Raw genomic sequence first — 26,166 nt, 5'->3', positions numbered from 1 at the left:
TGCAACAAAATTGTCCTTTTAATGAGACACGAGAAAGTATCGATCTTCTGCTTGCACTCTCTCTCTGTGTGTGTGTGTGTGTGTGTGTGTGTCAGTGCTGGCAGACTATGGAGAACTGTATGTTCAGAGTGAATCATCTATCTCTATTCTATTTTAATTTTGAATGTATTTTCAGATGTGTCACTGTTTTATGGAGACTGTTTGATTTTTCTTCTTGTCTCATAAGCTGTCAGTGTTCGTCAGTCTCTAATACTGACATTTCACATCAATCGTTTAGATGTTATGAAAGCGAGGTTATGTGTAGCCACGTGTGTGTGTGTGTGTGTGTGTGTGTGTGTGTGTGTGTGTGTGTGTGTGTGTGCGTGCGTGCGTGTGAGCGCGTTATGCGTTTACCAACTCAAAACTCTTGGGAGCTACTGCAGTGAAAAAGGCAGCATTGATTTGTTGACTTTGTAGCCAGGATGCCTTTTATTCCCGTGGAAGAGGACGTTCCAGCATCCTGAAATAAACTTCTTTTCCGAAGATGGTTTGATGTTGTACTGAAACCACTCTCCCTTAGATCTCTGTTAGGACCTTCAGCTCTATGCATATGCAACACTATGCATCACCCAAACACAAAGTTAACTTGGCAACACAAAAAGTGTTGATTTTGACCAAAATTGGGTCCATTTTCCAGATGGTAAGCACTTATAAAAGTATTGACGTTCTTATGCAGTTGACTCTAGCACCAGCCTCAAACATGATTAACCATCAAAGCGCTTCCAAAAACATTTGATATCCCAGCCCAATAATAGCAGATTTGTGAAGCCCATATGAGTGTGAAGCCCATATCTCTGGTGGGCTTCACTGCAAACTCAGTGGTTAAGCCTCCTGGTTATTGCTCAAAAGGTTACAGGTTCAAGCCCCAGCACTGCCAATCTACCACTTTTTAGCACTTGAGCAAGGAAGGCCCTTTACTCTCTCTCCTCCGGGGGGCGCCGTATCATGGCTGTATCATCACTGTGTGTGTGTGTTGTGTGCTGAATATGGTGTGTGTGTGTGTCTGTGTGTATATATATATATATATATACAGAATATGCTGTGTATGCTGAATATGCTCTGTTGTGTGTGTGTGTGTGTGTGTGCGTATGCTGAATATGCTCTGTGTGTGTGTGTGCGTATGCTGAATATGCTCTGTGTGTGTGTGTGTATGCTGATTATGCTCTGTGTGTGTGTGTGCTGAATATTTGCCTCACACCTCAAGGGTTGGGGGTTCGTTTCCCACCACCACCGTGTGTGTGCAGAGTTTGCATGTTCTCCAGGTACTCCAATTTCCTCCCCCAGTCCAAAGACATTGTAGGTTGATTGCCATTTCCAAACTGTCTATAGTGTGTGAATGGGTGTGTGAGTGTGTGTGCGATTGTGCCCTGCACTTGATTAGGAATTGGGATAGGCTCCAGTCTCCCGGTGACCCTGTGTAGGATAAGCGGATGGATGAAAATAATGTAATACAGCATGTTAATACATTTTAGCATTACACAATATGTGTTTGATCTCAAGACAGTCCACATGTTAAAGTGATTACTGAGGAGTTGTTTTTCTCATCAGCATCTCTAATCTTTAAAGCAGTTGCCTGCTGTCTCAGTGTCAATAATCACAGGAACCAAATAGATTTTTTTGGGTGAATTCCCAAGAAGCAGGATTTCAGTTCCTTGTCTAGTTCTCCTTTTTTGTTTCCTGTTTTCTCAGCAAGAGTTTTAGGTCATCCCTGAGCTCTTAATGCTTTTCTTTTTGGGGTGGACTTTGAACATTGTCTAATCTCTTCTTCCAAAGACTGAAATGGTGTAGAGGGAGACACATGCAGAATATGGATAAATACTCAAATGACAGACGCTGGATCCCAATATGCCAGTTTGTGTGCAGGCCCGGAGGAAGTACTCTTTGAAAAACTGGTTTATTCCGCTCAGGAGCCATGAACACATCTGTGTGAATGTGTGAATCATCTCGCGTAGGTTCAGATTAGAAAAGGCAGGACAGTGATTATTAACGTCAAGCTTTAACACTAATGCTATGAGTTAACAAAAGTTATTTCAAGAGGTTCATGAGACTGATTTTCATAAAACAGTGTAAGGATTATTCATTGCATTAATTCTGTGAAGCAGGTCAGTTTGTCTTGCATAAGTGATCCTTTCAGTGGAAAAGTCAGAGATTCACATCAGTTGGTGGACGTGACGCCAAAACAACCTTTTCACAGAATCTCAGTTAATATTTTCTCAAGAGAATTCTGGATTGCGACGAGAGTTAATTCATCTAATAGTCCATATGACTGTAGCTTGAAATTCGTCAAATACGAGCGACTGTGGAAATTATCCCATCGCACATTCAAAAACAAGAACTGTCTCATATTCTGAAAAGAATTTAAGCTTATAGCTACTTCCACGTAATTGCGAGGTGACTGCAGTATTTCTAATGACGACAATAAAAGTGTCAGGATCATTACTGCGCACAGTGATGTCACCACCGAGATCACCTCTTTGTCCCAACATGAAGGAAGTGCTTGGATCATGTTTGTTACATTGTGTGATGTTTACCTAGCTAAATTAACTTTTTCCTTGCAGGAAAAAATCTTGTAACGGTTTTTTCTGACAGAGATAGAGCAGACCTGCTTTGGATTTTATGAACTGTAACTGAAGCTTAATCAAACTCTAATTTGACCTTGTTTGTCACTGACCTTTCAAAGCTCAACCACTGAGACAAACCACTCGCTGTATGAGCTAGAACAAGTAGTTTCAGTTTGTACAGGCATGGAGGAGCAATTTCTGTTTTGTACATTTTTTTCACATTTACTGTGACACTGGGCTAAAATACTGCACAGGAAAGTGTTAGGAGAGTGACGGATAGCCGTGAAATTCTTTTGAAGGTAGTGTTATGGCTTTTTGTCTCAATTTGATATGTTTTTAATTTGATATGTAAGAGTGCAGCCAGAAAAATGAGCTTGAAACCTGCAAGCAGCCTCATATCACCTTACTGATCGCACTCTTTCATGCAGCAGTTGGGCATACAACAGTCTGAAGCACTTCATTTATTATTAGAAATTTTAAGACTCTTTAAATATAGAATATTTTAAAATAGTTGCTAAGTCCTAGTTTAAATAGTCGAGGCCAATCCATGTTGTACAAGTGGAATTGGAATAATTGTAGCTAACTGGCACCGCTTTAATAAACATTCATTTTAAACCTGATGCAAGGAAAGCAGCTTTGAGCACAGTAAGCATATTTCCTGAAACTGTTGTCAGTATCAGCAGCAATGAGCCAATTGTAGCAACTAAGGAATAAAATGTCAAAACACTACAGTTGCAATCAAAATGATTCAACCCCCATTGCAAATCAGGTTTATTGTGAAAATTGACAGACTTTCAGCTGTTTGCAATGAACACATCAAACAAAAGCAACTGAAACAGTTCGACACAACGAATGCTTCAAGTGTTTTCCTGAAAATTCAACTGAAAATGCAACTTATAATGATTTCTCCATTCTCAAAATCGTTCAATCCGCTGACTAGAATCCCTCACAACAGCACAAATATGCAAAACAGGTTTTGTCTCAAGCACACCTGATACAACTGTCAAGGGCTTCATTAGTTGTTCATCAGGTGTACTTGAGCTGGAACACATGAAATACCTGAACTGGCTAGGGGCAGAAATACCTGGACGGGGAAGCTATCAACGGCTTCAACCAGATTTCTGAGAAGACAGGTTGTGAAAAACCCTCGAGTGACTGTGTTGAACTATTTCAATTGCTTTCATTTGATTTGTTCATTGCAAACAGCTGAAACTCTGTACATTTTGACAGTAAATCTGATTTGCACCGGGTGTTGAATCATTTTGATTGCGACTGTATAGATAGCTTCTTCAGTTATAAGCCTAGCTTTTTGTAATACGCTCTCTGACCTGTCGAGTTTTTCTTGTTTGCCAGGGTGTTTTAAAGATGACCGAATTGTGTTCTGGACGTGGATGTTCTCCACATACTTCATGGAGAAGCTGTCACCACGTCAGGACGACATGCTTTTCTATGTGCGACGCAAGCTCTCTTATGTCAGCGCTGACAACACAGAAGGGAAGAAGGTAAGATAAAGCTTCACACTGCCCTCTACTGACTCTGTAATAAAATTATGAAGCACTATGAAGGGAAGATTTTCTCGTAGTTCAAATTTGTGTCTGTTTCGGGTTTTTAACACGAGAAAACAGTGCATACAAGATATTATTACAAACAAAAAAAATCAGTCCTAATCATTCTTGGAATCAAGTCAAATAGTATTTGGGATGTTAGGACTAGGGATGTAGGGTTCCTGATACTGGTATCAGGTATCTGTCCATGCTCATAAAAATGCTCCAAAACAGACACCCAGTGTACGATGTCAAACTACTGACCAGACGACACAAAATGACAGTGATCTGGATTTATTTCACTCATGATCAAGGCAATCAAAGCAGAGCAGATGATGTCTTCCTATAAAATGAAACTCAGCACAAGGAGTTCATTACTAGCAACAAAGATGTCTAGAGACAAGCCTAGGTGAGGGAATATAACAGCTCTTACCCAGTATGTTGGTCTTGATGAGGAGCTCTGATGCAATGAAAACAGTACAATATAACTTACAGCCGTACAGAAGCTTGTTTGCAAAGTGAAAGAAAACCCTCAATTCTCTAATACAGTACTAATCTATCCAAGGTCATTCTTGCAGCTAGCTAATGTACTTCATTTAAAATTGGCTAGCTAACGTTATAAAGAATGCACCTAGTAGACTCAGTGCAGTGTATGTGCTTTTCATAGCCAATATGTAAACCGGGGAAACATAAACAGCTATAACAATAACATGTTCCATGATTGGTGATTAGATTAGATTAGATTAGATTCAGCTTTATTGTCATTGTGCAGAGTGCAAGTGCAGTAATACTATTACTAAGTAATACTAAGTAGGTTACTCATATCAGTATAGGTATTGACAAGTACCAAAAAAAACATATAATTTTACACATGCTTGTACTCATACTTGGTCCATAAAAATGGTAGTTAATTTTTTTCTTTTTCTTCTTCTCAATGACGTGTTTTGGTGGTCAGGCCAGATTCACTGGTCTCATCATCATTGAGATGCTTTTCACTGACTTAAAGCCTTTCCAAGTTCTCCAGTTGAGTCCGATTTGCAATTCTTCTCCCCACGTATAAAGTCCATTTGGGTTGGAGTTGTAGCAGGAGTTATACCAGTATGCTCCTGCATAGGAAGCAGCACAATTTCCTTCAAATGAATCCTGATCTTTGTCAAAGGTTGAGAACTTTGATCCACTGTGGTATGACAACGAATCTCCTACAAAGCGCAACGATAATTGGAATGCAAACATGTGATTATCGTTGGTATCTGTTGATTATTTATCAGTATCATATAGTTTGCGCGCTACAATGATCTAATCAGCTCACGACTTACCTGCACCACCATCTTCAAAATCAGACACGTGCAGTTTGTAGCCATCCAGTTCTGCATTAATAGCCATTGGAGAAATGCCAAATGATTTGTATTTTGCATAGACCTTATTTCCTTTGAAGTCCTCTATATCTACTCGCAGCTCATAGTTCTTCTTCAGGGTGAGGAGATGAATTGTCTCAAGTCCTAAAATTGAGCAACGAATGAAAAGAGACACTGTTAATGCAAAAGTAATTTGTCCAAAGCTTCATGAAAGCTACAGGTCAACAATTCAAGATCATAACACAGGCTACAGAGAAGAAATGCTTTATAATTTTCCAGTTCATTCAGGACCTTACCCAGCCAGTATTCTCCAGCTGCATGTCCAAAGCCGTTCTTGTACTGATCCCATCCTCTGTAGAAGTTCACAGTGCCATCCATTCTTCTCTGGAACACCTGGTGGAATAAACATATCGGAATCAGACTTGAATATATTCAAATATTCAGTATTGTTTACAAATAATTAGGAGGCAAAAAAAGCAATACGAATTGCTACCAAGTTTGAGCCATTGTTTGTCTCTTGTAAACCTGTATCAACTGCTTTATTGAGAACTAATTGCATGTAGGAACTAAAAGTTTGTGTGGGGAACTGAGGAAACATCAGACACCACACACCACAGGATTGGTCCAAGTAATCAGTCGAGTCAGTCGTCTGGATTTGAATCTAATTTGAATAGAATTGATAAAATATCGATTTGCTTGTTGTGTATTGTTGCTTTGTCACTTGCTAGTGTGAATGTACTGTTACAGCATTGCAACACATAGGACAAAATGAAGAAAACGGAGAAATTATATTTATACCAACAAGACATTTAGGTTTAGGTGTTAGGATTCACAGACCTTTCTTTGTTAATGCAAATGAATGTCAAGATGTGAATCATTTTGAATCCAAATCATTTCAGTTAAAAAGTGCTTTACATCTTCTTTCCTCATTTTTCTGCCCATCTTTTAACATTATATCCGCTTCTTAAGTCTTTCATATTCATTGATCAACGTTTTGGATTCTTTCATTTGTAATATTCTTCCCCTCCACTAGTCACAGATTAATACAATTAATTCATATTAAAATATATAAATGAATATTAATTAATATTAATAAAATACAGAAACTGTTTCAGTTCAGCCAGATGTCATACATTAACTTTTAGTCCAGTCAGCTCGGGACACCAAGGGGATCTTGGATTACTTATCATGTTTTGGATTTTTGGTACCAGCTTTTGCACGCCTATAAATGTTTAATTTAATGTCCTCTTATTTTATTCTCATTGCTACTGATTGCTCTGAGAAATAGCAAGCCAATGTTTCCTTATTATCCCACACTCCGCAGTAACGTATGCTACTGGAGAAATCAATAACCAATAAGCCATAGTTACTCACGGTCCATTTTCCTCCATCAGTGTACATGTCACAGTACACATAGCGACCAGAGTTCGGTCCAGCAGGGTAGATCATGTGTACTCCACTTGTCCAAGAACTGTCGTTATAAATGTCTGCACAGTCTAGAGGCTGGAACATCAGGCTTTTAGACTGAACCCTCACACTCATCCATAAAAACACTAATAGGATCTGGTTAAACAAATGTTGCATGAATTACAAAAAAATTGAAATGACAGAACTCTCTCTGTTATGTTTAATATTCTCAACTGGACCATGACGAAAAGGGATTTGAAAAACAAGACATAAACAACAGCATTAGCCTTCTTCAATTCAATCAGTTAAAACTGCACATGACCACCTTGCTGAATTTTAGTGAATTTTTAGAAACTCATAAAGTCAATCCTTTACAATATAATATGAAAAACTCCTACCATCATTGTTAGAGTCGATCTCAAAACAGCCCGTGAAAAGTAAAGAAAATTGCAGTCATTTAGCCAGGGATTTCAGAGTCATATTTAGTGACGTGACCTATGCTCAGGCAATATTTACATGTTATTATTGTGCAATTTGTGTTTTTCCGCTTTAGCCACTCTTGGAATATTGGAAATTCCAACTCTGGATTGCAGAGACTGAATACATTATATACAGTATAGTACAGCAGAACTAAAAATACTGTTCAGATGATCTCTTCTCAAAATGTTTTCACCTTATAATGAATTTCATTATATTAAATCCAGTTCTTCAGGAAGCCTTTTTCCCACTGAAACTGAGCCCTTATTATACACTGCTCATTCTGCTGGTTTAGGTATGAAATGACCTAATCTTGACTTAATCTTCACCAGTGGCAGATAACTGAGTTACCGTTATGTTGAGTTACCAGTAAGACAAACTTAAAAAAAATTTTTTAATGACAACACAATTGTGCAAAGCTTTATCAGTTCTCAAAGGTCAGGCTAACCTTAAACTCATCCGGCAACCTGTAGGGACTTTCCCTGCTATCCTGTGCATACCAACATCCATAACGTAAATAATTCAGGCTCTTTCATGAGTATTGACAAACGTGTGTTTTCATGCAATACCTGTACCAACATCTCCCTGCTTCTATCCGGTTTAATCTTTTACCACAGTTGTTTTTCCACACGGATAACCCAACATAGGCCTAAATCTATTTAATAATTAACGATTAAGGAAGATTTATGCACATTGAGTCTCACTGATCAAGCTGAATGTAAATGGGTTTATTAATAAACTGTTCATTTGTGTATTCGTGAGAATCCCATCAGTTTGGAAAAATGTCTGTCTCCTACTCATGCTCCTGAGTGTGTGTAACTTTATGCATAAAAAGACAACCCAGACGTGAAACCCAGTCATATTCTATTAATGAGATTAACTAAAGAAATATCAAATATTTTTTGTAAAAAATTAAAGAACACAATCCAACGTAATTCCGTAAATTGGAGAAATAAGGCTAGTCATTAAGAATGTCCGTGTATAAAAGGAGGATGGGCTGTAATGACTCTGTGTATTCCGTTTACCATGGCATCTTCTTTTAATACTGGGGGAAAACATCACAAGAGTCAACACTAAGTGACTGATAAGTCACAGATCTGGTATGTCTCAAGCTGCTATGGGCCCGTATACTCCTTAGTGTGCTATGTGACTTCCTATTACACACACCCTCCTGCTTTTCGAAAACAGCAGCGGGAAGGCGCATTGGTGTTCCTGGCCAAGAGTTACTGAGAAAAAAAGTCCCTGTGTGATATGCTTCATGTCCACGATCACCTGGGTAGGGGATATCAATTTTTCTCAATTTTCATGTCAAACTATTTTCTTTTTACCCCACTTTATTCACATTGAACTTATCTTTTCTGTAATTCAGCTCCAATTTTTTTGCCTTTTGATGGATTGCATGCTGTTAAATTATATATATCTTTTTATTGCCATAGATGTGAGTCAAGGTAACTTCCTCTAAGAAATTAGCTTTTGCCATTTACTTGTCATATTAGTGCTGTGTGGTTTGCCTTTTATGGAGTTTTGTGGGCATCACCAAACGCAAATCAGCTGTGTTATGTAATCGCCTGGTAATTTATGGGTGATTGGCTTTCATAAACATACACATGCAAGTACAAAGTCAATCGGCATTCATGAAACTTTTGCAAATCCAGCAGAAATGTTTGTTCGGTCTGGCGTATGCGAACATTTACACACAACTTCGCTAAAAAGATTCATAAATGAAGCCCAATATCTGGGTTCTAATTCTAGTCCTAATATTAGCTAATTCTAATATTAGCTCCAAAGGGCAAATGGCTAAGGTTTTGCCTTTGTGAAATGCAGTATGTTTTCTGAGCTACTGGAGCCGTCTGCATGCTCTTAAATGCTTAATCAGATTCATTTCTCCAACGTATTTGTTTGAAGTGGCTGATGTATCCTAACTCTGAGTCACTTCTCTTACATATAGACAATTCATCTTAATTGCATACATCAAAAATCCCTCTGTTGTTTCATAGATCAATCACCAAGCAAGTGACGTTATTTCTGTGAAGAACCTGAAAGCTAGGTCAAGGCTGAGCAACAATCCTGATCCTACAGCTTTTGTTCCTGCAGCCTCAAGAGCAGACATTAATTTAATTACATGAAAGACAACATAGAGGCAAGAGATACTTTTGCTTTGTCCCTCTCTGACCTATGCTCACTCTGTCTCTGCCTTTTTTTCCTCCTTCCTTTGTCCTTTGTAGTATCAGTACTCTCTCTCACTCTCTCTCTCTCTCACTCTCTCTCTCTCTGTCCCTCTGTGCCTGAATTTGCATTTAAATTAAACGGAGCACACAGGTGCATTAATGAAGTTCTCTCTGTTTTGTCTCTTTAGTGCTGCAATTCAAAGGATCTCTTTCAAAGTCCTCCATTAATAAATATGGGTTTTTGTAGAAAAGGCAGCCAGGTGCATTTGCTAACAAAGCACATGCATTCGTTATTAGTCTGATTTGATGCTGCAGAGAACATCTCCCTGTCAAATCAGCCTCATCACAGTTAGGAGAGGATATATATGCTGTTAATACAGAAATTTTACAGTGGTCACAATGGCTGCATGACCAGAAGAACAACTTCAAACTACAGTAAAACCAATCAATTCTATTCAATTTTATTTGTATAGCAGCTTTAAAGAAACCTTGAAAGTCCGAGGTGACAGTGGTAGGGAAAACTCCCTGACATGAAGAAGAAACCTTGAGAGGAACCAGACTCGAAATTCATTCTCTACTAGGTGATAACAGATAGTGGGTTTATGAGTCATTATACTGCACAGGATTGGAGGTGTAACATAAAACCATACTAAGTATGTTTTAAAGGATGTTCAGTATGAGAGACCTGGAATAAGTAAAGTCTTTATGATTACCCAGTTCATGGGATCACCCAGTTCATGGGTACAAATCTACAGTATCCAGGCGAGATTATCCCATTGAGAAAACAAAGACCGTTTGATATGAACTGTTTTTGGGAAGTGGAACTCTTACAAGGTATCCATGTATAGCTTGACTGGACTTCCGTGCATCTCATTATGTTATCAACCATCTGATGTTCAGAAGATACCACTGAAAGTTAACCGTTCAGTATGCTGAGTCTGCGAACTGAAGGAAGCCAGGTTTTATTCCGAAGAAAGAATTACTCATCGCTATAATAACATAAGTGACTTCACATTATTTCTGTACGCTTACTAGTTTACAGATTAAAAAATGCTGTGTCCAATCAGCAATAAGCATGGGCTATTCAATAAGGACCTACAATTTCCATTTTGAGTTAATGTTTTCCGAGTTTTCTGATTTGCTCGTTGTTTTTTGGCTTTGCTGTTGAGTTTGTATAAAATCAATGTATTTTTCAGTCACGGGTCACTATAGTGCAGACATCCTTCCCTTTTTTTTTTTTTTTTTACCTTCTTTTTCTATTTGAATTTTGCTGACTGAGCCAAAGATTTGCAGACTCATCAAAATTCTGACTAGACAACTCTGGTGAATGAGGGGAACTGAATGCAAAAACGCAGTGGTTTGAGTGTAACTTGAGAAGACACCAGATAACAGCCACTCCGTCATTGCAGCATTTTTTGTTTTGTTTTTGTGGCTCTGTCTGTGTGATAGGTCTTCGAGGCTGGGCTCATCTGAAATGCCAGCTTCTCAGCATGGCTCACTACTTTATTGCTCCTTATTAAGGGCATGGCAATCATCACAGTGTGGAATTGGGACACAGAGCCTTTCCCAGCAATCAGCACACATTGGTCCAATTTTCTCAAACTGAGCCTGGGCCATTCAGACTGAAACATACCATGTTGGAGTGTGAGATGTAGCACTAAGTTCTCAACAGTAATATCTATAGGCTAGTTTATGGTCTCATTGGTTTTTTTTTTATTTATCCATTCGTTTCCATTTGCCTGGGATGGGTCTTTGTGCAGTACACCTTGGGGAGACGCTATGAAGGTCAGCAACAGTGTTCGCAGTATATATTAGGAATTCCATTTTCTCAGAGGAAAAGAGGATCATGGCACCAATACAGAATGTGGCATTTGGTGAGAGGTTTTTTCTGGTTTGTCTGGTCCTAATATCATGATAGGTCTGATAGACTGATAGCCTTATATAATAAAGTTATATAAACACATTTGGTGATCATCACATTCTTCCAGTAATGAAATATAATCTATAGGCACCTGTATGGCCATTAGGGCTGCAATCTATGGATCAAATTTCTTAGGACATGAATAACGTACACAAGTAAATAAATAAATAAGATAGTAACAATATGCGGGACTGAGATAGGCCGTTGTTCCATCCAGAGTGTATTCCAACCTCACATGCAATGTTCCTCTGTCCTAAAGACTTTCCTATGAGAGAAAATTTAAAATAACAGCTTTAACTCTGACTGGTACAACCCCCAGACACTGAAGATGTCACAGACACTCCTTCCATAATGTTTTAAATAAATGTTTCTAAGCTTTGCCATATCAAAAATGATGTTTTTATTTATTAAATAACATTTCTAGAATTTTTTCAAAGGAAGAATGTCTCCCTTGCAAACCAGTGTGTGTGTGTGTGTGTGTGTGTGTGTGTATGTGTGTGTGTTTTAGTTTACCTAGTACTTCTAAAACACATTCCTGATCATTTTAACCTTAATCAAATTCCTTCCACAATTTATAAATCATACAAACTCCATACAATACAAATTCCTACCGATTAGCTGTTACTATAGAAACTATAATGGATTAGAACAAGCACGTTTATTTTCTACAGCAGCAGCTCTGACAGTAGAGCCAACTATAACTCAGATCACAGGTTTTTATTCATTCAACTGAGAATTCCACTGCTCAGTACTATAATATTAATATAGTAATATGTTATCATATATGATTTGTTCTATTATGTCCTCCCTATATGTAATGTATTTTATAAGTCCAAGGTCAAATTCTCATAAAAAAAAGCAAAATGTGTGTGAATATGCTGTTTGAACATTTGATACAATTCATTGATTAAGACTGTAGAATGATGGAACCTTGTAGTTTGTCAAAATCATTAGGTTTTTGGATCCTATAAGATTTATGAATGACTTTAGTTAAGCCAGTGAGAACAGTGTCCTTGCCCCACACATACACGCTATACACCTACTCCTCCAACCTGACCCTGTCTTCACTAACCAGCTGTAAAGGTTAAAGTTGCCCCAGATTGCCCGTGTGCTCTACACCACACGTCCCAGTTCACCTCTCTTTTATCACCATGACAACCATCAAGAGCCCAGCATGTGTGATGCCCTTCACTTACACACCTCCTGTGTTTTGTGAAGCAGCACAGCTGAGACACCAGAAAGACAGAAGACCCAAAATATATTCCCAAAATGTATTAAAGCTACAAAAGAGCGGTTTGTCGTGTGAGTGAAGAGACAGATGGCTCAGACCCAGTCAGCAGAGCTGTGTTTGCAGTGCCAGGTAAATTAGATGATGGCATCTGCAGCTCATAAATAACACTTTGTTTTGCTTTCAGCTTGAGCACTTGGCCTGTCCGTGTTGCATTATGGCTCACATGCTCAAATGAATCGACGTCACCCTCTCAGTCAAGGAGAACAAAGGCCTGAGCTGAATACAGAGTATCACAGATATACAAGACAACATAATTGCCATCTGGATTTCTTTCTATTGGAATAAAAATGTTGTTGTTTATTTTTGGTAGTCATCACGTGCAACTTCAATCAGCCAAGATATGATTGAGGTGTTAAAGTCAAGTGGTTTGAGTCATATAGCATATTGCACAGAATCTTAATGTGAGCACATCTAGATGCTACACTCTATGAATTTAAATGAGTATAAATCTCATTCTGGTTCTCAGGTGGAGGTCGAAGTGTACAGAAGGGATTCGAAAAAGCTGCCTGGACTCGGGGACCCGGACATAGACTGGGAAGAGAGTGTGTACCTGAACCTCATCTTACAAAAGGTAAGCTGGGGTCAGTTAGCAACTACCTGCTCTGTGCAGAAGCAAATGTAAACCAGTAACCAGCTGCATGAGATTAACCAGGTTTTTTGTAGCTTAAGGTAGGGCTGGGTGATGATGATGATATAATTTTTGATATTGTGATAACTTGTCACAGTATGCTTTTCTGAGATGTTGTGGATATTGTGATGCTGTTATATAATAAATAAATAAATAAATACAATTCATTATAAACTGACTGGAAGCAGCTGATTTTGTGTAACAAATTTTGTACTTTTATATTTAAAATTGCAAACTGTATAAAACGAATAAATATGTATATGTTTTGGTTTTTTTTATATATATATATTTTTTGTAGACAATATATAGTAGTTATGTAGTTCATCACAGTTTTTTTTCCCAACACATATAGTTGGCAGTTTGTGAGAAAACCTATGTCATCATTCATATTGTGTATAAATGCCTTCGATAATTCATATTTTTGTCACATCACCCCCTAGACAAGGGTACGTTGTAATATAGATAGCTTTAAATGACAACTTATAGCTGTCCTTCAGATGCAACATTTGCTATTGAAACATTGATAGCTATCCAACTAGAGTGATGGGAAAACTCAATACTAATAGTGAAATACTTAAAAATATACAACTGACAAAGATTAATTGTGATACCTAGGGTGGGCATGGTGGCGTAGTGGTTACTAAGGCACTCTGGTTTAGTGGTTACTAAGGTACTCCGGGCACTCTGGTTTCCTCCTCCAGTCCAAAAGACATGCATTGTAGGTTGATTGGCATGTGTGTGTGATTGTGTCCTGCGATGGGTCGGCACCCCGTCCAGGGTGTCCCGCACCTTGTGGCCGAGTCCGCTGGGATAGGCTCCAGGCTCCCAACCCTGTGTAGGATAAGTAGTACAGAAAATGGATGGATCTATTTAAAATAAATAAATAAATAAAAGATAACCCTACTCAGCTATAGTGTCTAGTCTTATAAACAAGTCTTTTCAGGACCTTTCTCATGGTGTTAGACGCCAATCCTGTGTGAAGACTGCAGGAATATGATGGGTAATTTTGTACCTACAACCACAAACTATGCCTGTATCTATTCCAGTGTGTCTCTTTTTGTAGTAAACATGACAAAAGTAAGGGAAGTTATTTACTTACTTTAGGGAAGTGCAGGAAATAATGCAGGATGTTGAGGCTTATTTCTGAATTCTTGAAGATTTTTTCCCATCACACTCACTCTGGGTGCTTCATTATGGTGCAGCACTATTAATGTTGCACGATGTTTTCTCCGCCAGCTGGACTACGTGGTCACGTGTGCTGTGTGTACACGCACAGATGCAGGAGACATCCACATCCACAAAAAGAAGACGCAGGTAATGCGAACAGATGTGCTACTACTTGTGTACAGATCGGTATGCGGTTACTGTAATGTGTAGGTCTCTGCTGCAGTGTAAGTCATCACGTACAGTATGTACTTCTACACTACCAAAAGTTTAGAGACACTTGACTGAAATGTTTCTCATGATCTTAAAAACCTTTTCATCTGAAAGTGTTTGATTAAATGTTTGAAATCGGTGTTGTAGACAAAAATATAATCGTGCCAACATATTTATTTCTTTCATTAGAAAACTAACATTTTATTTACAAAAAAATATTTTTTTAAATGGATGGACTTGGAGCAAAATATTCCGAAAAGCAGCCAATATGTGTCGAGCATAGGTGTGAACTCCTTTAATACTGTTTAAAAAGCATATCTCAGGGGAATTCCTTAAGAAATCAGTTTAAGAATACATTTCTGGAAATTCTAGGCAAAAAGGGCGTCTACTTTTGGATTTTTTATCACAACATAATTCCCATAGTTCCATTTGTGTTACTCCAGAGTTTTGATGACTTTATTATTATTCTAAAATGTGGAAAATAAAAATAAAGAATGAGTGTGTCTAAACTTTTGACCGGTAGTGTACATCATCTTATCTGCCACATTTTGTATGCATGAATGAATACAGTTGGGGTAAGTGAATTGGTGGATTAATAATTAAACAGTAGCATCAGACGCCTCCGACCACAACCATTCTACACTTACGATCTTTGAATCAATCCGCTGCATGTCTGAGCAGCCGAGACCTTTTCGTATTTTGTTTTCAGATAATTACCACTGGCCTGCTTAGTGGCCACTCAGTGTGATAACAGTCTAACCAACAAAGTTCTGGGTAATAAGAAGCTGTAAGGGGCTGCACCTCCTGGCACAGCAGACAAATTGATAGTAATTAAAGAAAAATAAAACAGACAACAAACAAAAAAATAGAATCATGTGGTTATCCAATCCATAATAAAAAAAAAGCTACAGAAAGCCAATAGACAAATAAAACAAACCCGCAATTATCAATTATGTGGTTTTGAAATCAATTCGAAGAAAAGAAAAGCAAAACAGTCAACAAATAAATATAATCAGTTACTTGTTTATCTCATGATAAAATAAGTTCATTCTTAATTGATTAAATATTTTCACATTGTTTATTCGTTTTTGTTTTATTTCCTTTTAAGTTATGCACGAGTTAATTTTATACCACAGCACAGCTAAATTCTGTCTGTAATATAAATAACAGGTTTATATTAATGCACTCGTAGTAATATGTTATCATTTATATCATTTATAGCAGACATTGCACATAAATCAAAAAAATCTAAATAATAATAATAAACAGATAAAAAAAAACATGTTGTTTAACAAATAAAAACGTGTCCTCGTTGATACGATGTAGGTTTCAGTTAGGATATTTCGGCTTATTCAACTTTTAAGAATTAGCCTCCAGTGTTGGTGCTTTTCCGCCATGGAAAAGGCTTCAGGACAGAGGACTTTGTGCTTTTGGATTTCTCAATAACATGACAAGCTGCGTTTATTTTTTTCTTACTAACTCCAAGAGAGAAGAAAAAAAGCGACTGGTGAGGGAATGACTGTTGATAGCTGCTAAAACGTAGGTGATAACAGGAACTAACTAGTTTCACGGATAATATACAACCTGAAATTTTACTATAACCTTTTAAAAGTTGTTTATTAATCCATTTGTAAAATGTTATCAGTGGCAAATTGCTGCGATATAAGAAGAATAAAACACTTTTAGATATGATGTCCTTGGAAAATAATCAACTTTGGGGTGTTAACAGTAACACCACTTCATGTCAAACTCTGGGGTGATTGTTTTCCTATAGCATCACTCCCAGTTGTGTTTATTTCCTGACTTATCCACTGCTTCATCTATACATCCATATATTTGCATACTTAATTAATTATTTCTCACTTGTGTAATTTATCGAGAAAATATTCATTATGGCGTGATAGAAATGGGACTTGTTCCAAAACCAAACAAAACCAATGTTCAGCACTGCCTGCTGCTTACCCAAACTCTTTCTCACTCTTTACTACACAGCAAGTGTTCGCTTCTCCCAGCAAACACCCAATGGACAGCAAGGGTGAGGAGTCCAAGATGAGCTACCCGAACATCTTCTTCATGATCGACAACTTTGAGGAGGTAACCACCACACCAATCAGGTTTCCATTCAAACCTAGAATGAGCTTTTGATACGGTGCTGCAGTAACTTTCATCCACCTTAGTCATCTCTGACAGGGCTTTATAATTACTTATGTCTTCCTGCCAGGGGAAAAAAAACTAAATTATGCAGTGCAAAAGATTGAAAAGCTGGTTAATTCATGTTTCTATAAAATAGGATATTAGTGAGTCAAGGTGCTGTGCTTGAAGCTTTATTATCTTTATGATCAGGTAGGAGAGCATCAATCAAACTTTCCATGTATATAAAGATCTATTGTATATAAACCTTTCTGTGGATCCCCCTCAGTACAGGTTTATTTTATCCGAACATAATCTAACAGTATTAGGCTCATTGTATGTATATGCATAATAATAACACAAGTTATTGGAGCCATAGACGTTTTTATTTCTGAACTTTCTGAACACTCACATAACACATTGTAATAAATTGCCATTAGGTCCAAGTTGACATTATTTACAGAACTACTTTGTGTTTGAGTTGTTGATGTTTGGATTAAACCCATTTAATTTAATGGACCATCCACACACGCTAATAATTATAAGAACACAATAATATATAATAGCTTTGATATTGGTGTGTTGTAATTTCCATCACTGTAACTAAACTTAAAAAAAAAAAGTGGGCCCTGGGCTAGGCTTTACAGACCCCTGGGGGTCCCTAGACTCTCCTTTTGAGAACCATGTCTCCAGTCATACTGGCACAATTCATCCATTTCTATCACGTAAAAGACAAAGTTCTTAACTGGTCTCACCTTGCATCTGTGCAAAAGCTCACTCAGAAATATGTCACGTTGTGGAACTAACCGTGAACTCCATTTCATGTTGTCTTTAATAATATCAAACAAAATGATAACATCTTAAACCAATTATCACAAATATAGCCATGTACAGTAGATATACATGTACACTGTATGGCTAAAAGTATGTGAACACCTGAGCATGACACAAATATGTGGGTCTTCCTCAACTCTGTTGCCACAAAGTTGAAAGCATATAATTGTATAGGATGTCTCGGTATGCTGCAGCATTATACTTTCCCTTCACTGGAACTAATGGGCCTTGCCCAAAAGCCTTCCCAGAAGACTGGAGGCTGTTATGGCAGCAAATTAGGGGACCAACTTTGGAATAAGATGTAAACAAGCACATATGGGTGTGATGGTCAGGTGTCCACATACTTTTGGCCATATAGTGATGTACTGTACATATACAGTTGCCATTTTATTAGTTACACCTAATCGCTGGACATTTTGTAAGTCAAGTGTACCATATAGGTGCACTAACAGCTCCGAGAGTGACTCGCCATTAAAATAATACCAGGCCCTATGAGGGGTGACTCACTGTGCCTAGCAACAGACGAGCTACAGTCAGTAATCCCTATGTAAACCTTCAATGTGTTTCTATATGCACTTCATAAAAGTTTCGTTACAAATCCAGTGAACATACAAAACTCAGTGTACATAAGATACTAGGATAAAAAAGTAGTTTAGTGTGCTCTCAGCATGGTCAGATCAGCATATATACATTGTGAATGTGACACACAGGTGTTCAGTGATATGACTGTTGGAGAAGGAGAGATGGTGTGTGTGGAGCTGGTGGCCAGCGACAAGAGCACCACTTTCCAGGGAGTGATCTTCCAAGGCTCCATCCGCTACGAGGCCCTTAAAAAGGTTTACGATAACCGGGTAGGACAAACTCTCCGACACTTTTTACCCATAAAGACTAACCACTTTTTTTTTTTTTTTTTTGCTGAAATTGAACCATGAACCATGATTTCCTGTGTCGCTGTGCATGTGTAAGGTGAGTGTGGCTGCTAAAATGGCCCAACGCATGTCCTTTGGCTTCTACAAATACAACAACATGGAGTTTGTGCGGATGAAGGGCCCTCAGGGGAAAGGGCACGCCGAGATGGCTGTGAGTCGAGTGCCGACTGGAGACACGTCACCCTGCGGCACCGAGGAGGACCAGGACTCGCCTCTGCACGAGAGGGTGGGTACAACAGACATAATAGACTTCTTTCAGTGACGCTACCCCTGCAGATAAAAATGTGATATCTAGATTCCTTTTGCGTGGCTGGTTACATCTGCTTCTCAGTACCTCTGTGCACAGCAGCTTTTAATCATAGTTAATATCTAAATTGGTGTGTTACAATTTGCATACTTGTAGTTTAGAACAGTCCAGGTGTAGAGAAACCATTTTAGTTCATGACACACGTACTTCATTATGGGCATTCTTCATTTTCATTCAACAGTATGACTTTGGTTTTCCTACAGCATTCTCGTTCTCACGTCCTGTTCCTCCTGTAGGTGACGTCGTTCAGCACTCCCCCGACCCCCGAGAGAAACAGACCCTCCTTCTTCTCTCCCTCTCTGCGCCGCAAAGTGCCCCGAAACCGCATAGCCGAGATGAAGAAATCCCACTCTGCCAACGACAGCGAGGAGTTCTTCAGGGACGAGGATGATGAAGGTGAGACCTAGCGCCACCACTCGGGCCTTCACAATGGGCTGGGTGCGAGGAGTTTTAGAGCAGGATGTAATCTTTGTAAACACATGCAAGCAAGCTTCACGTCAGGGATATTGAGAGAACGAGAGAGTAGCTTGTCGTGCTGAGTTGTTTTAAGGTGCGCGTATAAAAATAGGGCTGTGATGAGGACTGCAATAATGACTAACTTGGAGAAGAAAGAAAAAAACGCTTACTTCTGCGTCCATTCATCTTTAAAAACATTTCATCGATGGTGAAAGAGATAAATAATATTTTGAAAAGTATGTAAAAGTCTGAAAATGTAGCTCTAGCTCTGTAGCTAGTCTCTGGTCTGATGAGAAATGATATGACTAATATAGATTAAGAAACAAATTGGAAACTACACCTTTAAGATCATGTTATTGTGGACCAGCATATAAAGATGGATGGTTAAGTTGGTGACCAACAACGGAGGTTTGTTTGTGTGTGTGTGTGTGTGTGTGTGTGTGTGTGTGTGTGTGTGTGTGTGTGTGTAGACCTGTGTAACACCACAAACCTTCGCTCACGCTCTCTTTCGGGAACTGGCCGCTCACTCGTGGGCTCCTGGCTGAAACTGAACAGGACGGAGGACTACTTCCTGCTCTACTCACATCTCACCTACATCACTCTTCCTCTACACCGGATAACTACAGGTGCAACACAAACAGCCTGTACTTACCCACACATAATGATTTCAGTGATGTGCAATGGGAATCATGCATTCGCTCCGACTTACATGTGACACATGCGGACTGAACCCTTTGGCTTTTATACGAGAAATAAAAATCTATAAGGTCTGAATCCGAGTGCGATTGTCCCTCCCCCTATCCCCCAATCCCCCAATGCGTGGTCATGGACCTCTTCTGTGTCCCACAAAATTCCTCTACCACTCATGGTACATGTGTGTTGTGGAAACTAATGATGTCATCATCAGCTAAAACACATACGCAGGTTACTTTACTTCCTGAACAAGTGCAGACCCGAGTACGAGTTGCATTCATATTCACGGGAATCGTGTTTCAGTTTCAGTGCAACCGAACTCAGACCACCTCCTACAGGTAGTCTCAGGTTTGGTACCATGGTGCGCTTCCTGGTCCGCATGACAGCTTTCACATGAGCAATTTTTCATGCAGACCGTGCTCTGTTTCGGACTAAAGTGCCAGTGTGGAAGCGTTAAATTTAGGTAAAAAGCAGACACACGCTAGCTAATTCTGCTGTATGCATGGAAGCTTTTACGGTGACACGATGATACTGTTAGAATGGTATATCAGGACAGTTTATTGTCATATTAATATCATATCATGGGAATCATCAGCACTTTCATGACTAACTCTAGTAAGATTGTAGCTGGTTGGATAGAAACATCAAGTTTTATTTTAACAATTTTTATCATTTTTTCCCCCTGTGTTTCCTGTTTAGTTTGTCTTCGTAACCATTTTCATTCATCTTCAGTAGACTGACTTTTCTTACAGAGGATGTGGTTATAACACGTTTGTTTGATGGCTGCACTGTACTACTAATAGTAAATAACAAAAACTTCTATCACATGCTGGTCAAGTTGATTTCTTATTTTTAAATACATGAAAACCCAGCTATTGAACTTATTTTTTGTTTGAACTTATTTTGTTGTCATTGTGGAATTTCTTCAACAGATATTCTGGAGGTGAGACAAAAGCCTATTCTGATGATCTAGCGGCTCCTGACTTCCTTAGAACTTGTGACTAAGTGCCTCTCCACATCAGGCCCCTCAGATGACAGCGCCATCTAGCATCCATACAGAGAACCAAAAAAACCACCACTGACTAAAGGAGAGGAGAAGAAATGTGAGAACTAAGGACTTATTAAAAACCAGCCAATCAAGAAGTGCCTCTTCCACCTGTTTTCTGTGACAGTCTGTATGTGGACACGAGAGCAACAGCCTGAGTGACTGAACACTGTCTGAAATGCCTCGTTCCATCAGATCAGATCGGCTCAGGCTCAGAAGGCAGGACTTGCTAACGTCCCACCTGCGAGCGAAAGGGAAATGTATCAAAGAGAAAAAAAAAAAACATGCAAAAGAATGTCTCTGTTCCTTGTAAATACACTGCTGCTTAGAATACTCAGTGAATCTACCAACCACGACCCTCTCAGCCTTGTGTAAACAGACTCTGCTGGGTCTTTCAATGTTGTTGATTTGTGCGTAGTGCTTTTTTCCAAAGGCAAAACACCCCATCCCCAACCCCTCACCTCGCCTCATCCCTAGGCCTTAACACCTCCTAACCAGCTAATGTGATATCCGGCCTCTGTTTTATGGCCTACTACCAACAGAGTCTGGAATTAGGAATGCTGGATTTGTCTTAAGTTCAATGTTCCGGTTCACAGAAAGAAAAAAAAAAGCCGCACAAAGTAGATTTCTTTTCTTTTGTTAAAAAAAAAAAAGATGATACATTTGTTCATTTGTATGTTTGGAGATCTTTGTAATCATTGTGATATTTATTACTGAGTGTTGCAAGTGTGAGGCGTGCAAGTGCACCAGAATGATGCTGAAGCTGCAAGGCCTTGAAAAGGTTTCCCTGAGGATGACACAATCCATTTCTTGTGCTATCCAGCAAACGCAATTGAGCTGTTTGTAAAACTACTACATTACAGAAACACTCCTGTCCTACAGAAGCCCTGAAACACAAGTTGTGGGGGAAAAATTTTAAGGGCTGTGCTGTTATTTTGATTTAATAACTTATGTCATTATTATGACTTAATCTCATTTCAACATAGTATTTTATTATTTTAAATGATCTCATTATTTAGATTTAACTTATTTTGAGTTATCTTGTAAAGCATTTAAATAAATTACCAATAATTAGACATATATGACAGACATAGTCTCTCATAGGCTTACTATCTGCAGCATACAGAAAAAGAATTACAAGCTAATATTCATAAAATTAATCTTATTGATAGATTATATGGCGTTAAATATTCCATATATTAAAATATGGTGTTATATGTGGTGTAACGATGATAACTAGACATCCATCCGTACATCCATTTTCTGTGCCGCTTACTGAGACTGGAGCCTATACCAGGAGACTTCGGGCACAAGATGGGGGACACCTTGGACGGGTATTTTCCAGGGAGGAAACCCCTGAAGCACGGGGAGAACATGCAAACTCCACACACACAGGGCAGAGGCAGGAATCTAACCCCCAACCTTGGAGGTGCGAGGTAAACGTGCTAACCACTGAGCCATCGTGCTCCTAATAACTAGACAGAACATCCTGAAATAAGTTATTAAATTAGAATCCTGAAATAACAAGTTAAATCAAAATCATGACATCCTGAAATGAATTGTCAAAATAATGACATAACAACCTGAATTAAGTTGAAATAATATATTGAAAGAAGTTATTAAGTTCGAAATAATGACATATCCCTTCTTAACTTTTTTCAACTTGTGGTTCAGGATCACACAATTTGTTTAGTCTTTGAAGGCTGTAGGGTTTCTTTAAACATGAGTTGAAACTCTGCCCCTTTCTGTTCCTCTAGTTCTGTCTTTCCTTGTAAAGTGTTTGAGTATTTAAAGGTCTGGTGGCTGTTGTCTTTCAATACATTTCTGTTAATAGATTGGCTTTGAAAATCACTGACAATGAAGTGTTTATGGAGTAAATGAGGAACAAACCCAGATTGTCAGTATTATGTTGGATTTTGTGAGCTGAATGTATTCCTATTGACTGCTTTAAAGACGGCTTTAGTAACCGTTTGTTATTTGAAAGGCTATGTTTGTCAGCAGCATTTTTTTTTAATGCTTCACAATTCACGTTCTTTGTATTTCTTTGTATTTATTTTCTCCTGGAAGGCTGTAGAAGCCCATGTCAACCAAATAGAAAGCTCTGTTCAAGAGAGGTCTTGTGGTACATACACACTTCTTTAATCGCTTTAACCATGTTTTTTGTATTCAGTTTTTAAAAACTACATGTGCATGTTTATCCTACATTTATGTTACACTGGTAATAATTGTACATTTTCTGTACCTCTTATTGAAATACAAATTACCAAAAAAAAAAAAAACGTTTTTGAATTTATTATGAACTATTTACACAAGTATTTACACATGGGAAAGACAAGAACATGTAATGCTGAGGAATGCAAGCTACAAATTTAGGAGCACGTCAGGTCGCACCACACATCAGTGAATCAGGTTAATACCTTATAATAAGATGTCTGTGCACAGGTAAGACCAAGTGTGACAATTTTGGAAAATTGTGCGTGTGTGCATTTGAATTAACAGTATGCTCAAGTTTATGTCAGGTTCTGCATTTGATTTTTCCATCACACATGCTAATATGTTATGTTCACATGGCTTTAATTAGGACTACATAAAACTAGAGTCATGATATTGTGGCATATGCAAATACTGAGTACAATACCGGCTGTAGCTGTAACTGTAATGTGATGTTGAATAAGCCTGCAGGAACGTACTTTGCTTTCTTTTCTCTACTAATGGACTGGCAAAAAAATTTTAAAGACCTCTAAAGCGTCCATAATTGCTAAAGATTTTTAAAATGTGGATTTAAACACCAGTTAAATATATGAACAGTTTGATAACACTAAGACATGGAAAAGGGTCGTTCAGTGATTAAGACATTGGGCTTAATCCTCAGCTACTCTCTTGTAAGTTGCTTTGGATAAAATGTCATCCAAATGAGGTAAATGTAAAAAAAACATAGCTAACATCATTAAACTAATTGAGTCATGTAACAAATAAGTACACTCCATGGGAATTGTTGGCTTTTTTGACATATTTGAACAAGCAAATATTGGATCATGTTTGAAATGGTGCCTATTAATAAAGTTGATATACTTGAACAAAACTGCATGGAAAATTAGATTTTTCAATCATTTATTCAACAGAAAGATCAATAGATGTTGTATTATTCTGTGGAAAAGTAAGTACACCCTTGGCCTCAGAAACTGGTATTGCCCCCTTTAGCAGAAATAACTTCTTGTAGGTGTTTTGCATATTTGTCAATTAGTCCAGGACTGGCCATCCCAGCAAATTCAGCCCAAGAGCAGACCATCTGTTGCAAAATGAAGTCTACAAGAACCCCAAAAATTTCATCACAGGATCTGCTAGTTAGTCTCGCAACTGTTGGTGTCAAAGTGCATGCTTCTACAATCAGAAAAAGATTTTGAGGTATGCCAAAAAAACTCCTTTGCTGTCTAAAATGTACACTAAAGCAAGACTACAGTTTGCCAATGAGTATACAGGCAAAGAGCAGGCCTTTTGGAATAATGTGCTCTGGACAGACGAATCAAAGATAGAGTTGTTTGGCCACAGTAACAGCAGACATGTTTGGTACAGACCAAAGACAGCTTTTCAGGAGAAGCACCTCATACCAGCTGTGAAGCACGGTGATGGAAATGTTATGGTTTGGGGTTGCTTCACTGCCCAGGGACTGGACAGCTTACATTCATTCTGCACCATATCAAAGAGTCCTTGAAGATAATGTGAATGTCCGAAAGTTGAAGTTGAACCAAAAGTGGACCTTTCAACATTATACTGATCCTAAGCACACTAGCAAATCCACCAAGGAATGACTCAAAAAGAAGAAACGAAGGGTTAGTGAATGGCCTAGTCAAAGCCCAGATTTTAAATCCCATTGAAATGTTGTGGGGGGATTTGAAACGGGCAGTACATGCAAGAAAACCCTCAAACATCTTGCAACTGAAAGAATATTGCATGGAAGAGTGGTCAAAAATTCCAGCAAGGCGACGTCAGAGACTGGTGGACAATTATGCAGAACACCTACGAGAAGTTGTTTCTGCTAAAGGAAGCACCAGCTTCTGAGGCCAAGGGTGTACTTACTTTTTCCACAGAAGAATATCAGATCTATTGATATTTCTGTTGAATAAATGATTGAAAAAGATCATTTTCCTTGTGGTTCTGTTCATCAACTTCAACTATTAATCATAAGATCCCAAGTATTATATGCTCAAATTTTATACAAATTAACCCCTGATACACAAGCACGTTTGACTAAACTTCACAGTAATTTGGCCTACTTATTCTCATAGAAACTCTTTATGACAGTATGTTATTTTAAAATTACAATATATATATTATGTTGAAATAAGACATTAAGTCAAAATAATGACAATACAGCCTAACAATTTATTCATTTTAAGACCACAGAACTGTTTATAGTAACGTGACGTACAATAATTTTAAGGTTTTAAAAGAAATTGTTAAATGTGACAGAAAATTTGACTCCTTCAGAGCATGTTCCAGTGACAAACTGTCCTCTAGAAATAAAGGTTGGTATACGCTTTTTTCACTTTAAATGTCATTTCTGTGTAGTAAAGGCAGTAAAATATTATTTCATAACATAGCAGTAACTTTATAAACTGTTTGCCTAGTAGGCATTAGTTTAGCTAATTACAACATGCCTGCTTGGTTGGTGGTAATATTTTCTTTTCTGGTAATAATATTATATTATGAGTCATCATTCATGCCGGTTAGCTATCTAGTGCTACTAGTTAGTAGTGCTGCTGCTCTGCGCAGATAAATTGGATGGTTCGAGATATACTTATCAGAGTCGGCAAGCCTGCATATAATACACGACTTTGGGCTTCTTCTTATTACAGGTTATAACAAAGAAACAAGCACAACATACTCATATATACTAATAGTAGATATGGTTCTCCTTTTCCATCTCTCCAATCATATTCTGCATGCAGGTGATCAGAGATGAGTGGATAGTGCCTGTCCTCCCTATAAGCTTTGTTGCCGTTT

General features: G+C 38.3%; 2 protein-coding genes across 2 annotated transcripts in view; one reads left to right on the top strand and one right to left on the bottom strand.

Annotated features, from left to right (window-relative positions):
• The window catches only part of kiaa0930, a 34,780-nt gene extending 8,623 nt beyond the window's left edge, over positions 1-26,157 (top strand). Inside the window, exons 2-10 of the mRNA XM_053650225.1 lie at positions 3,954-4,102; positions 13,230-13,334; positions 14,628-14,705; positions 16,761-16,862; positions 18,443-18,583; positions 18,699-18,887; positions 19,205-19,364; positions 19,895-20,050; positions 21,050-26,157. Of these exons, the coding sequence (XP_053506200.1) occupies positions 3,954-4,102; positions 13,230-13,334; positions 14,628-14,705; positions 16,761-16,862; positions 18,443-18,583; positions 18,699-18,887; positions 19,205-19,364; positions 19,895-20,050; positions 21,050-21,090 (1,121 nt within the window). The 3' untranslated portion in view covers positions 21,091-26,157. The remainder of the gene's footprint in view (positions 1-3,953; positions 4,103-13,229; positions 13,335-14,627; positions 14,706-16,760; positions 16,863-18,442; positions 18,584-18,698; positions 18,888-19,204; positions 19,365-19,894; positions 20,051-21,049) is intronic.
• On the bottom strand, positions 4,423-8,227 carry LOC128623250 (microfibril-associated glycoprotein 4-like). Its single transcript, XM_053650226.1, has 5 exons — positions 7,305-8,227; positions 6,874-7,062; positions 5,796-5,892; positions 5,461-5,643; positions 4,423-5,343 (listed from the first exon to the last, which is right to left on the bottom strand). Exons 1-5 carry the CDS (start codon positions 7,308-7,310, stop codon positions 5,096-5,098), a joined length of 723 nt encoding a protein of 240 aa, XP_053506201.1. The 5' UTR covers positions 7,311-8,227; the 3' UTR covers positions 4,423-5,095.
• Positions 26,158-26,166: the final 9 nt, after the last annotated feature.

This window comes from Ictalurus furcatus, chromosome 19, assembly GCF_023375685.1.
Source record: "Ictalurus furcatus strain D&B chromosome 19, Billie_1.0, whole genome shotgun sequence".
Taxonomy (NCBI): domain Eukaryota; kingdom Metazoa; phylum Chordata; class Actinopteri; order Siluriformes; family Ictaluridae; genus Ictalurus; species Ictalurus furcatus.
This window is presented reverse-complemented; position numbering and strand designations above follow the sequence as displayed.

Excerpts from the sequence above, each read along its gene's own strand:
- LOC128623250 (XM_053650226.1), bottom strand. Across the intron at positions 5,893-6,873 it reads CTGATGGAGGAAAATGGACC|GTGTTCCAGAGAAGAATGGA; the intron begins GTGAGTAACTAT and ends TTATTCCACCAG. Across the intron at positions 5,644-5,795 it reads AGCTGGAGAATACTGGCTGG|GACTTGAGACAATTCATCTC; the intron begins GTAAGGTCCTGA and ends GCTCAATTTTAG.